This window comes from Diabrotica virgifera, chromosome 7, assembly GCF_917563875.1.
Source record: "Diabrotica virgifera virgifera chromosome 7, PGI_DIABVI_V3a".
Taxonomy (NCBI): Eukaryota; Metazoa; Arthropoda; class Insecta; order Coleoptera; family Chrysomelidae; genus Diabrotica; species Diabrotica virgifera.
Window position 1 is genome coordinate 31,765,617 of NC_065449.1, and position 15,368 is coordinate 31,780,984.

The following is a 15,368-nucleotide window of genomic DNA, read 5'->3' on the forward strand; positions in this document are numbered from 1 at the left end:
GATACCGTTAATTTAACGAAATGGCGAGATGTTAAATTTTTTTCAACAAAATACTCACCAAATATGCCGACTAGAACAGAGAAACGTTGAAGCAAGTACTGGTATGCAAAGTAAGAATAATAAAAACCAACAAGAGAAAGTTATTGTTGTAGTAGTGACTGTAGTTATAAAAAACAGTGATTCCTAATTTGGGAAAAGTTATTTTTCTCCCTATTACAAAAAAGCCCCCAGATGTAGTTCAATTGTTTAGTGTGTGACCCGTTTTTCCTGTGTCTGTTCCTAATTTTATCCAAACGACCTCATAATTCTTTTCCACAGTATTCGCGATGAAAAACAAAGTATCTGACCTCTGGTGGAATAAATTTAAACTACTATAAGTGGTATAAACAAACCAGAAAATTATTGATTTGAATGGAATTTGGTCAATATTAAGAAATTTTTAGTAAATTTGAGCATTATGAGTACATTAAAATATTTTAAATCAAATCGGTATTGTTGTGTTCCTCGATTGAATGTTTGTTTATACCATTTATATCGGCCATTTTCCTGCATTCGACCTGCCCACTATATTCCGTTTCAATCGCGAATATTAATGACAGGTGGCTTTATCCTATTTTATTTCGTTCCAAAATCACCCTAGACACTATCTACATGTGTGAATTTTTCTTTTCCACTTAGTGACCTATGCCAGTGGCTTGCTGTAACTTTTCAATCGGCCCGGTGTTTTATAGAAAAGCGGCCTCCCATCCTCATTTTACCTTCCATTATCAGGCTATTTGTTACATCTAAAATGTTTTGTGAATAAAACTTATTTGGCCGGCCTCTCGGTGGTTGCACCGTTTCATTTATATGGCCAGCACGCAACTGACCTATATATACTACATCACGATCATTTACAAAAAAATTTCAATAAATAAGAAACAATTCACACGAATTAATCTTAAAATTCAAAAACAATAGTTTGCTTCCCAATCACCTTCTCAAGATACATCTCACTTTTTCGATTTGTAATGAAGTTGCAAACCACTAGACGGCACCATAGCATAAATGAGTGCTTAGTACGCGTCTATTTTACTATATTCCTTGAACCGGCATCATTTGACTTGAAGATGGACAGTACATTGTAGTGCCAGAAACCGGTTCGGTCGTCTTTTTGACTCAAAACAGATTGTGAGTAAGTCGGAATTTTATTTCTACAGTCCACTTGAAATGGGCTAACACATGCAACCCATAAATCATTTTAAAACATACATTTTGAATTTGCCGCCAAGTGTTTTAGTTGAATGCCCAACCACGTATGGCCCTAGAAACTATCTCCCTACTTCTTGTTATAGGAGAAACCATGCTTATAGAGAGGTAAAACTTTTCCTCAGAGGCTTCTTTCAGTGCATCGCACTTTTTCGATTTTTTTGTAACGCGTTAAGTTGGAAGTGAGAGAAAAAAAGGTACGTCCGTGATTATCCTCATTTATAACATTTATTCCAGTTGTTGATAGATGGCGCTATAATAAAAAAATGATTTACATATTATCTATACGACTATGATCTGTACAATTTATACTATACAAATCAAAGAAGATAAGTACCTTATAAATGCAATAAACACGATTGATTTGCTTTTATGCCAAATTGCAAATAAAAAGGTTATACTGCAATATCCTTTTCATATTTGGCTGATTACGATTCTGACAACTGTCAGATTTACCTAAAATGTCATGCAATTCTTAAAATCATATATGATGTCAAAATTAATGACACACTGAAAGACTGGGACGAACTTTAAATTTTAATCGTATACAGGGTGGTGAATTGGAAAACGGGCCATAGGAAACTCAATGTAAAATTCTAAACTGTTGAATTCCTGCTTCCCCTTATTATTCCACATCAAAAGACATGAGAAACTATTTGTAGAGGATTGAAATCTTTATTGAAAACAATTGTTAAAATTGTTCTACGAATTAAACACATTCCAAAATTTTTTAAAATATAATAAATTTTATCAAAATATTTGCCAAATTTAGGCCACACACACAGTGCAAGAATGTGAATAAGGTTGCCTTCGGTCACAATGAAATTATTATATTAACAGTATTTTGAACTGTCAGTATTTTTGTTTTATCGTTTTTATTGTTTAAAAACCAATAAAGTCGAAAAGATGTCCTCAGTTGAGGAGAAAGTAATAATAATAAAGATGTTTTATCCAGTCAATAGTTTGCGTACTGTCAGAAATAGTAACGTGTGGCCTTACTTTTACGCACTTACTTAGGTATGGCAAATGTATTATATTTTTCAAAATTTTGGACTCTGTTTAAATCGTAGAACAATTTTAACTTTTGTGTTTAATACAGATTTTAATCCTCTACAAATCGTTTCTCATGACTTTTGATGTAAACTAATTAGGGAAGCAGGAATTCAACAATTTAGAATTTAACATTGAGTTTCCTATGGCCCGTTTTCCAATTCACCACCCGGTATATACACTCACCGGCACGAAAAACGGGCACCCCAAAAAATGGGTCATTTTTGATGGTATCTTCTTCTATGGATTGGTATCTCCTAAACCTGTTGTTCGATTTAAGTAATTTTTTCAACACGTTATAGCCTTATTCTTTAACAATATCGCTGTAATAATATTGTTCCTAGACAGGTAAATTTTCATTGTTTAGGTACCGGGTGTACCAATCAAACTGGGTTTTTTCTCAATTTTCACAACACCCTGTGGAATATTCTAGCCTTTATAAAATATTGAAATTAAAACCCAACTATAGCGCCAGGTTTTCTTACTTAACATTCTCTTTTTTTATTTATTCGCTTATGTTGGATAATAAAAAAGTTAGGGATTTTAACAACTAGCCATGTTCTTTATCAATAGAAGGTATTTCTAAATAAGTGCGACAAACTTTAAAAGGGGTAATTCTGCATGAAAAATAATGACCGTTTGCTTGATAAACCTATGTCCGCAAATGCTTCGTTTCCGAGATACGGGATGTTGAATTTTTTCTTACAAACTAATGATTTATTTATTGGTCTAAAACCTGTTGAGAGATATGCAAATGAAATTTGGTGGGTTTTAAGAGGTAGTTATAGCGCATTTTTTGACATACAACTAAAAATTTTATATTCATCATTGGCGTGCATACGGGTCATATTACCCGCATGCACGCCAATGGTGAATATAAATTTTTTAATTGTATGTCAAAAAATGCTCAATAACTACCTCTTAAAACCCACCAAATTTCATTTGCATATCTCAACAGGTTTTAGAGCAATAAATAAATCGTTAGTTTGTCAGAAAAAATTCAACATCCCGTATCTCGGAAACGAACCATTTGCGGACATAGGATTATCAAGCAAACGGTCATTATTTTTTCATGCAGAATTACCCTTTTTTAGGTTTGTCGCGCTTATTTAGAAACACCTTGTATTGATAAAGAACATGGCTAGTTGTTAAAGTCCCTAACTTTTTTATTATCCAACATAAGCGAATAAATAAAAAAACGGAATGTTAAGAAAACCTGGTAGACCAGGGCGCATCTGTAAAAATATTAGTACATCTGGACGTTGAGAGGTGACTCAATTTTTTTTGCAGAAATTGTTTGAAAATAACTCAATTAATAATATTTGGGTTATCCTCCCTCTCAAAAAGGTCCGGAACATTGTTTAAATAATCAAAATGTCAAAAAATGAAGGAAAAATTCGATTTTTTTCTTCGTTTTTTGATTATAACTTTAACGAGTATTCATTTCCGAGAAAAGTTGTATTGACATAAAAGTTGTGTAATTAAATTTCCTATAATATAGAATTGGTTGAAAATTTAAAAAATAGTCACCCTTGTTGCAAAATAGCAATAATTGGGAAAAAACTATACAAAAATAAGTATTCGCATTTTACGTTTTTCAACCATTTATGCTAAACTTAGCACCTTCAAATTTCACCCAGAAAAACTATATGATACAGTTAAACAATACTGTAAATTTCATTAAGATCGGTTCAATAGATTTTGCAAAATAAATTTTGCAATCCAGCTTTCGCAAAAAAAATTCATTTTTTCAAACTGGTACAGGACTGAAAATAAAGCAGATAGCAAGTTGAAATTTTTTTTTGCTTATATAAGTGTACTGTACCTTTCATTTTCAATTTGCAAAACTAAAATCAATTAACCACCACGGCGTCAGGAATTTTTTTAAAATAAACATTAATTATTGGTGTTGCGCGCAGGACACCGGATAGTTTGCTCTGATTGGGCATTCCAATGACCTTTGATAATTATTGATACATTTTAATTTTTATTGCATTTCGATATAAATAAATAAATTTGTTTATTGCAAAATAAAAACACATAGGTACTCTATCCTTTGAAATAACACTTTTTTTAGCAAAAACTTTCTTTGTTCATATATTTTAACTTGAGAATAAATGTTTATTATTTTTAAACATATACAATTGTTTAAACAATATTTCACAAACAATAATAAAATTCGTTTGATTTTTGTGGAATTAAAATATTAAAATACAACAAAATATAGAGTAAGAAAATAATCTATTAGATGAAGATTGGAAAAAATTTTGGTGGAAATCAACTTCATGTGAATCGAACACCGCTGTCCTGCGCGTAGCACCAATAATTAATGTTTATTTAAAAAAATTTCTGACGCCGTGGTAGTTAATCGATTTTAATTTTGCAAATTGCCAATGAAAGGTACAGTACACTTCTATACGCAAAAAAAATTTCAACTTGCTATCTGCTTTATTTTCAGTCCTGTAACATTTTGAAAAAATGAATTGTTTTTGCGAAAGCTGGATTGCAAAATCTATTGAACCGATCTTAATGAAATTTACAGTATTATTTTACTGTATCATAAAGTTTTTCTGGGTAAAATATGAGGGTCATAAGTGTAGCAAAAATGGTTGAAAAACGTAAAATGCGAATACTTGTTTTTGTATGATTTTTTTCGCAAATATTGCTATTTTGCAACAAGGGTGACTATTTTTTCAACTTTTAACTAATTTTATATTATAGGAAATTTAATTACGCAACTTTTATGTCAGTACATCTTTTCTGGGAAATGAATACTTTTAAAGTTATAATCAAAAAACGAAGAAAAAAATCGAATTTTTCCTTCATTTTTTGACATTTTAATTATTTAAACAATGTTAGGGACCTTTTTGAGAGGGAGGATAACTCAAATATTATTATTTGAGTTATTTTCAAGCAATTTCTGCAAAAAAATTTGAGTCACCTCTCAACGTCCATCTCAAAACAGATGGGCCCTGGACTATGGGGCTATAGTTGGTTTTAATTTCAGTATTTTATAAAGGCTAGAATATTCCACAGGGTGTTGTGAATATTGAGGAAAAACACTGTTTGATTGGTACACCCGGTACACAATTAAAATTTACCTGTCTAACAACAATATTGTTACAGCGATATTGTTAACGAATAGGGCTATAACGTGTTGAAAAAATTACTTAAATTACTTAAATCGGACAACAGGTTAGGAGATACGAGACATTAAAAATGACCCATTTTTTGGGGTGCCCGTTTTTCGTGCCGGCGAGTGTATTATGTAATAGGTAAATCATTTTTTTTTCGATTATAGCGCCATCGATTAACAATTAGAATAAATGTTATAAATGTGTATAATCACGCACGTACCTTTTTTCTGTCACCTATGATGCACTCATATTATGTGCTCTGAGGTTGAGGTATTGAGAAAAATAAAAACAATAAATATAAACATACTTTATTTAGAAAATAAGCTCTATATAGACCAAAACAACGGTAAAATATCCTCATGAAAAATTTACACTTTTTACAAAACTAAATATTCAATGACTTTATACATCGGTATTATACTGTGTTAGCATTTGTCGGGATAAATAGTAAAAAAATAACGAAAATTTGTTGCAAAAATAATAGGAAATTTAAAGGAATTGTTAACTTTAATTTCGTAATATTATTTGGTAAAATTTCGGACATCTTGGATATTAGTGCACCCTAATATGTCTCTGTAGATTCTGGCATTGGATCCGACCATCACTTGTAACACCGTTGCCGTATCCTCTATTTTTTCATACTATCACGTTACAATTTTTTGTGATATTATACACGAGCGGGACACCCTCAAAAACGCGCTTAGTTTTCGAGATACTGACCACGGAGGGGTGAATGGCTAATTTTATTCATACTTTATATTTTCGAGGGTGCTGAAAACGAAAATGAGGTTTATTTTGAATTTTATGTGGGGGAACATTGTCAAAATCGCAATTTTAACCTAAAAATAATAATAAAATGAAATCACGTTTTTTGCGTAGCATTACAAATTTCTGCTACAATGTTTTGTTAATAGAATTCATTAATTTTATATCCTATCCCAAGAAAAATATCTATTTTTCTAATTTATTGTGCGAGTTTATATATCATTAAAATTTCCTAAGCCGCTCCTGTTGGAAATATTTCAATATTTCGCAACATTGAAAAACGTTAGGAAATTTTCTGTTTATTTGTGTAAACATTCATTATTCTAGAATGAATCCTTGAAAAGTTCTGGTATTTTTCCCTTTCTTTTGAGCGGTAAGCATTTTTGTTATTATTGGCCTGAATTTTGAAAGATTGTTGAGTTGTCTCGAACGATTGGTCAATGTTTTCAGCCGAAAGAGTCACCGGCTGGACGCGCGAGTGGCGCGAGAGATGTGACGAAGAAAAATAGTTAGTCCTAAAGGCATGTTTGAGAGATAAACATCGCTTTACGTCGTAGAACTCACAGACTCGCAGAGAACTGCACTTTCCGGCTTAAAATTGGCTTTTTTCGTTATGGTAAACGAAGTGAAGGACTTGCAATTTGTCCAGTAAATATTAAGGAATATTGGTACAAAATTTCACAGCATTACGTTGGATATATTCATGTGAAAATCGAGTATACAGTATTATTATGATGCAGTTTGGTATGCCGGTAAAGAAGTGCGCGGTTCCTGTCTTTTGTGTAGCTGTTGCTATTTTTATGATGTTATGGTAATATTCCTGTATTCAATTCCTGATTCCCGGATGCGATTTCTGATTTGGTCTCAACTTTGGTCCTGTTTCCTGTTTGGTTAGAATTGAATGCTTCCTTAATCTTGGATGGAAAATTTTGGTTAAGTGCCAAGTTTGACGTGTGACGATGGATTTTGTTTTAAAAAAGGTATGAAATAATATTTGTTTTAATTAAATTCACAAGTGGATATCAATTTGGTAAAGGTTTTAAATATTTTAATAGTTTGTTTTCAACATGGACTCTCGGAAAGTTTTATGTAAATTAGATAAAATGGCAGTGACGTTTGACTTGACAGCATAAGTCAAACTTTGTTTTGATACACTGCTCTAAAGAGTTATTATGTATGTAAAAATAATGTGAAATAATAAATAAACTTTGTGTATTTTTGGAAATAGAAAAGATTGTAAAATCTTTATTGTCAATGGTAAAGTCTTGTTAAAAATTAATAGTTATTTTTATTATTCATTTCCTGTTTGAGAACATGTTTATTCTCAGAGTAAAAATAAAGTCTAAAGGTTTAAATAAACATTATAAAATGTACCTATTTTTATTTCTGTAACCTTTTTTTGGAGAATTATTAATCAGATGTCTAATACAAACGAAATAAGTTTTAGAGTAAAGAAAAAGAAATGGCATAGAAGCCATAGGATGGTAAATAATAGCCCAGTTTGACCCAATGAGGAATCTAAGATGAATGTCCCTAAATTGGTTCCCATAAGTACGGAATATGTCCAGTAAGTACTCGATATGTGAATTTGAGGATTTTTCAAACGGCGTCCAAATTTCTTTAAATAGTAGGAAAGTCCTCAAGTCTGTGTAAGTATCCTTTGCTTATTTGGTTATGGTAGTTAGTCTTCTTTAAACCCTCTTACCCCCCCCCCCCTAACGATTCCACGACCTGCTGTATCGCAAAAAGCTTTATATGCCTGTTTCTTCTTCTTTAGCCCCATTTCGACCCAAAGTATATATGTAGTTAATCTTATCCTTGATCCCCATTAGAGCAGACATGTAAAACGCTATAGCGTTTACCTCGCTACAACTCTGTTCCATTTTAATATTTTTTCTGAAATTTTTACAGTATATAGCTCTAACATTTCTGAAGACAAAGGTACCTGCTTCAAGTTTTTATTCTTATTATGATAAAGGTTATGCAAAGTTTAATCGCAAAAGTTGTGTGACGAAGTTTAAAATTTAGCTTCTTAATCACATTTATTTGAAAGTAGAGAGTACAAAGAAGTTTTCTGGTAAGTTTTAGATCAAAATGTTTTATAGAAAAAAAATAGTGCAACTTTTAATGTCGACATTAGAAATCCCCAATTTAACGCTTATTTTTTGAGGGACAGACAATCTAGGTCTAACTTCTCACCTTTAGTACTATCCTTGGATTATAAGCTTTCATTTGACACCTCAGTTGTCATTCTACGTAGTATATAATGACGGATAAGTAAACGTTCTTATTCTATTATTCTTGTAGGTACATTTAACATTCATTGAAATTATGAAAGAAATGGAATGGCAACACTGTGACGCACAAACATAAGATTCAGCTGTGCGTTACATAGGGTGCACTAATATCCAAGATGTCCAAAATTTCTTGTTTTTTATAAAGCGAATTTTGCTAGTTTTAAGTTAGTCGAAACAGAGACGATGGGTCTATTGAATAAAAAGAAGTATTTGCTTTTACTTCCTCGTATTTAAGTATTTACTTAATAGTAATTGAATAAGGTCATTTCTTTAATGGTTTATTTAATAACTATTAAGTATATACTTAAATACGAGGAAGTAAAAGCAAATACTTCTTTTTTTTTTTCAATAGACCCAATATTCAAAAATATACATAGCCAAAACAACCGAAATGACGATCTAATAATTTCTCAAAATATAAAACTACAACAACCTCAGTTTATACTTAACCTAAATGTATTTTCAGCCCTTATACTAGTTAAAACTTTTTGAGCAAAAACGTGAGCATTCTCTTTTAAAAATTTCGGTACTGGAACATACTTGTATATAAGATAACCTCCCAAAACTAGAACCGATATTTTGTAAGTCTGTCGAATGACTTTGGAAGTTACAGATGGTGGTGGAATTTTGATTATGGGAGCCACGTATTCCTCTTGACTATGCGGCCAAAGTTTCGTTATTCCTGCTGCGTGTCCAATACCGACTACTCCTACGATACGAAGAGGTTCCGGCTCGAAATAACCTGCAAATATTAATTGTTAATAGTCCATTCTTTCATGGGTTTTGCTCTAAATTTTAAAGAACCGCTTGGATTGACATGAAATTTGACATACGTATAGCTTACATGTCAAACAAAAAAAGTGATATTGTGCCGATGTGTGCTTTTGCCCTGGGGGTGACTTTCACCCCCTCTCGGGGGTGAAAAAATATATGTCTAAAATAAGTCCGGAAATGGGTAAACTGACTAATTTTAAGTAACTTTTGTTCTATAGAGCTTTTTCGCTAAGTCAACACTTTTCGAGTTATTTGCGAGTGACTAGAGAGATTTTGCACCTCTTAAAATAACCGCTGATTTAACTCCGCTATGGTTAACTTTATTAAGCATAACGATTACGGCAACGTTAAAAAGCAGAGTTTTTGCAGAATGTCAAGAAGGTTTTTCGTGTCATCGTTATTTAAACATAACCTCACTTCACAACGTTATTGTAATTTTAAGCATATACTTGCACAGTTTTTGATATTTTTATATTATAGGTAATCAAAATTAGAATCTATGTAAATGTAATTTTACTGATTTTTTTACATTCTGGCAACAAAGCAATTTAACCATTACTATAACGATAACGATAAGCACTACTTTAAACCTTCGTAAATTACGGAATCCCTTATGTTTAATAACGATAACGGATCATATATTCACTACTGCGCAGACGTAGTATAACGATAACCATAACGGAATTGCAAAATAAGAGGTGCAAAATCTCTCTAATATGTTCATTTTTCAACAAAATAACCACATTTTTAGACGGTTTTTCGCAAATAACTCAAAAAGTAAGTATTTTGTAGAAAAAAACGTTCTTAGCAAAAATATAGCCTACAAAAAAGTAAAAAAAATGGTGTACGCGTTAGGTCTCTGGATCTCGTAGAACCAGAGTTATAGCCAATGAAAAATAGATTCATATTCACCAAACTTCAAATAGAATATTTCGACGTGAAATATCCAAAAAATTAAGCACTTTTTGGGGAAAACCCATTTTAACTTTTTTAAAGTGTTTAAAAAAAAAGCTTTGCTTTTGTTTTTACAAAACGTTTCTAGCATTAAATGTAAGCAAGTTACGCTCAAAATAAAGTTGGTCCCTTTTGTTTTTGCAAAAAAAAAAATCGGGAAGACCACCCTCTAATTAGCAACTTAAATGAGATTAATCGTTACCGCTCCACAAATTATTTTACTTATGTTGTGTTTATAATATGATCTGTAAGTTTCATCGGTTCAAAGTGCTTATTTTTGAAAAAATTTGGTTTCAAAGTAAAATTTTTAAAAATTTAAATTTTGAAAAATATGCTTTTTTTCAAAATATCTTAAAAATTGTTAGAGACACCAAAAATCTCGAAAAACAAAAAAGTCAGATTTGCTTTTCTGAATATCATGTATTTTTTTGTTTTTCTGTTAGACAAAAATTGATTAAGATTTGGTGTTTCCAAATTTGCATACATTCGTAATCAGTGACTCGTTCAACCCCTTTTAACTACAGCCCTTTCAATAATAGGGACTTTGAACCGATGAAACTTACAGATCATATAAACAATATATACACGAGTCAAGAAACTTGTGAAGTCGTAACGATTAAGTTCATTTAAGATACTAATTAGGGGGTGATTTTCTCGATTTTTTTACCAAAAACAAAAGGGACTAACTTTATACTTTATTTTGAGCGTTGTTTGAACTCGTTTAATTTTGATGCTAGAAATTTTTTTTATAAAACAAAAATGAAGCTTTTTTTAAACACTTTAAATAAGTTGTAATGAGTTTTCCCCGAAATGTGCTTCATTTTTGGTTATTTCACGTTAAAGTATTCCATTTGGAATTTGACGAATATGAACCTATTTTTCATTAGCAATAACTCTGCTTCTACTAGGTGTAGAGACGTGATATATACACCATTTTTTAAAATTTTTTACAGGCTATATTTTTGCTAAGAATGTTTTTTCGACAAAATACTTACTATTTGAGTTATTTGCGCAAAACCGTCTAAAAGCGTGGTTATTTTGTTGAAAAAATGAACATATTTACTGCCAAATAACTCGAAAAGTATTGACTTAGTGAAAAAAATCTATAGAACAAAAGTTACTTAAAATTAGCCAGTTTATCCATTTCCTGACTTTCTTTGTACGAATATTTTTTCACCCCCAAAATGGGGTGAAGACCACCCCCAGGGCAAAAGCACATATCGGCACAATATCACTTTTTTTCTTTTACTTGTTAGCTATGTGTATGCCAAATTTCATGTCAATCCAAACGGTTCTTTAAAATTTAGAGGTTTTGCAATATTTTACCGTTAAAGAACGGACTATAAGTTGAAATCAAATATCGATGGCCTAGAAGCAATACCTCGTAAGTACCAAAAATTCAAAAATCACGCTTTTGGTGCCGCAGTACTCATTTAAACCGTTTCTACCAATCACCAAAAGTATAAAGGCGCAAAGCAATACTTTTCATCATGTGCCAATACCTCCCCTAAATATTTTTGCGTGCAATACCTCGTATGTGTTTGTTTTGCTATGGTAGTTAATGTCGATTATAACGTAAAAGTTTGTTTTGTAAGTTTATATTATAAAGTTTACCAGTCTAGCGATTGATATAAAAAGTATGTCAGTATTGCGGCGCCAAAAGCGTGATTTTTTTGGTACTTACGAGGTATTGCTTCTAGGCCGCCGATAACAAGTTTTTTGCTAAAAACCACAAATTTTGACAGATGCACTTACGAGGTATTGCTTCTAGGCCATCGATATGGATCGTACAGTATAAATACCGTTGCACGTCACCCGCGTAAATAACATGATAACAACACAAAATATTTAAGTCGTAGGTATATTCCTTTTAGAATCTTTTAGCCAAGTACACTGGAATTACAGCCACTAGACACATTTTATTATACAGTACATAAATCGTTTGGCTGGACATAGGGAACATCATTGTACCGGGTGTCCCAATAAGAATGGCTCTCGGCCATATCTCAGGAACCGTTTATGGTAGAGCTTTCAAATAAAAAATTTTATAACAAAAGTTGCCTCAGGAAAAGCCTGGAAATTATTTTCATAATTGTGGGACCACCGCTAGAGGGCGTAATTGAATATCAAAAATTAAAAAATCTAAATTTTACAAAATTTTCCTAATGAAGGGGCACTGGAAATCCAATCGTCGTATTCTTCATAAAATTCTACGTATATTTGATTTGACAAGTTTAAGTCTACCTTTGGAAATAAGAGGTGGGGGTGAGTGGGAACCTTGTTATGAAAAACTGGCTGTGAGTCCGGTTCTGCTTAATCAAATTTTGCAAACTTGGTCTTGTTGAGGACAGATCTTTTTCGTCAATGTAAAAGTTATGATTTCGAACCAACTTACTGAGTAATATGCCAGCTAGAACGCGTTATTTAATTTTTTTCAGAAATCTAGTGTTCCTTGGAAAATATTAAATACAAACCTGCATTTTTAATACCATATTACAAAATTAGATAAAATTAGCAACAGAATAGCGAAAACCGCATGTTAATACCTTTTTTCTATCTCGAGATATCTTACAAAACGTGTAAATTTAAAAACATAACTGTTACTGTCACCGGTAAACGAAATCCATTAAAAGTAGTGTGCTATGGAAACAACAAAGAAACATTTTCCAGCTGTCAACGTATATTAGGTCTTTTCAACGCTTCTCATTTGTTTCGAGCTTCGTTCATATCTCGTATATTAATATTATACACGGATTATACGGCATATGACAGAGGCTTGAAACAAATGAGAAGCGTTAAAAAGCCCTATTACAAAGAAATAAAAACAACTATTTAGTGATGACATAAACGTTCAAATTTTTGCCCATCATTTTCGTTGCCAACATTTACTCTTTCAAGAGTAGATTGAACAGCAGTCTCAATTTCTGCTCTCGATATGCTTTGAATGGCGTTTAGTATTCTCTGGATAATGTATTCTAGAGTAGTGTATGATGGGCAACAATTTGAATATTTAGGTCGTCACTAAGTAGTTCTTTTTGTTCTGTGTTATATTTAATTTTAATAGTATTGTTTCTCTTTATATTGTTGTTTTAATTAATTATATTTTTATACGTTGACATCTGGAAAATGTTATTTGGTTTTTTTCCACAGCACACTACTTTTCATTAGCTTAGTTTAACGGTGATAGTAACAGTTATGTATTAAATTTACACGTTTCTCGAGATATCTTGAGATAGAAAAAAGATATCGACATGCGGTTTTCGCTATTCTATTGCTTATTTAATATAATTTTATAAAGGATGATTAAAAATGCATACTTGTATTTAATATTTTCCAAAGAAAACTAGATTTCTGAAAAAAGTTAAATAACGCCTCCCAGCTGGCTTATTACTTACTAGGATGTACAAAATTATCACGCTTACATTGAAGAAAAAGATCTGTCTTCAACAAGACCCAGTTTTTAAAATTTTATTTAGCAGAACCGGACTTACAGACATTTTTTCATAACAAGGTTCCCACTCACCCCCACCTCTTATTTGCAAAGGTAGAGTTAGACTTGTTAAATCAAATATGCGTAGAATTTGATGAAGAATACAATAATCGAATTTCCAGTGCCCCTTCATTAGGAAAATTTTGTAAAATTTAGATTTTTTTATTTTTGATATTCAATTAAGCCCTCTAGCGGTGGACCTACAATTATGAAAATAATTTCCAGGCTTTTCCTGAGGCAACTTTTGTTATAAAATTTTTTATTTCAAAGCTCTACTATAAACGGTTCCTGATATATGGCCGAGAGCCATTCTTATTGGGACACCCGGTACATATTTATATACATAAATACATACATTGTATTACACTCACCGGCACGAAAAACGGACACCCCATAAAATGGGTCATTTTTGATGGCTCGTATTTCCTAAACCTGTTGTCCGATTTAAGTGATTTTTTAATAATGTTATAGCCTTGTTCCTTAACAATATCGCTGTAAATATTGTTGGTTGACAGGTAAATTTTCATTGTATACCGGGTATACCAATCAAACTGTGTTTTTTTAACTATAGCCACAGGTTTTCTTAACATTCTGCTTTTTGATTCATTTGCTTATGTGGGATGATAAAAAAGTTAGGTACTTTAACAACTAGCCATGTTCTTCATCAATACAGGGTGTTTCTAAATAAGTGCGACAAACTTTAACGGGTAATTCTACATGAAAAAATAATGACCGTTTGCTTTGTAAACATATTATGTCCGCAAATGATTCGTTTCCGAGATACATGTTGTTGATTTTTTTCTTACAAACTGACGATTTATTTAATGCTCTAAAACCGGTTGAGATATGCAAATGAAATTTGGTAGGTTTTAAGAGGTAGTTATTGCGCATTTTTTGACGTACAATTAAAAAATTTATATTCACCATTGGCGTGTATACGGGTAACATGACCGGGTAGTATGACCCGTATGCACGCCAATGATGAATATAAAATTTTTAATTGTACGTAAAAAAATGCGCAATAACTTTCTCTTAAAACCTAAAAAATTTCATTTGCATACCTCAACCGGTTTTAGAGCAATAAATAAATCGTCAATTTGTAAGAAAAAATTCAACACCCCGTATCTCGGAAACGAAGCATTTCCGTACATATGTTTATAAAGCAAACGGTCATTATTTTTTCATGCAGAATTACCCCTTAATTGATGAAGTACATTGCTAGTTGTTAAAGTACCTAACTTTTTTATTATCCCACATAAGCGAATGAATCAAAAAACAGAATGTTAAGGAAACCTGAGGCTATAGTTGGGTTTTAATTTTAGTATTTTATAAATGTTAGGATATTCCACAGGGTGTTCCGAACTTTACGGGCACCCAAAGTCCCATTTAACGACAATGTTAACATTATGTCGTATAGCTCTGCAACCAAAGCACTTATGCCCGATTTCACCAACGATACCTAAATATTTAAGAATTACCTAAGTGGGTTTAGGTACTTACTAACTCTAAAACGGATTTCACCATACGATAATAATTGCCTAAACCGCTTAAGCATTACCTTACGTTAGGATACCGTTTTCGATCTCCTTAAACTTTAGGTATTACTTATCGTTGACAGTCAGGTTATATTTTTACAATTTTGACTAATGTACT

At 31.9% G+C, this 15,368-nt stretch overlaps 2 protein-coding genes across 2 annotated transcripts in view; one reads left to right on the top strand and one right to left on the bottom strand.

The window, feature by feature from the left end:
• The window catches only part of LOC126887875 (formylglycine-generating enzyme-like), a 76,874-nt gene that overhangs the window by 23,782 nt on the left and 37,724 nt on the right, over positions 1-15,368 (top strand). The window lies entirely within an intron of this gene.
• Positions 5,728-15,368, bottom strand: part of LOC126887874 (traB domain-containing protein) — a 37,630-nt gene continuing 27,989 nt past the window's right edge. Inside the window, exon 6 of the mRNA XM_050655770.1 lies at positions 5,728-9,239. Coding sequence (XP_050511727.1) covers positions 8,932-9,239 — 308 coding nt within the window. The 3' untranslated portion in view covers positions 5,728-8,931. The remainder of the gene's footprint in view (positions 9,240-15,368) is intronic.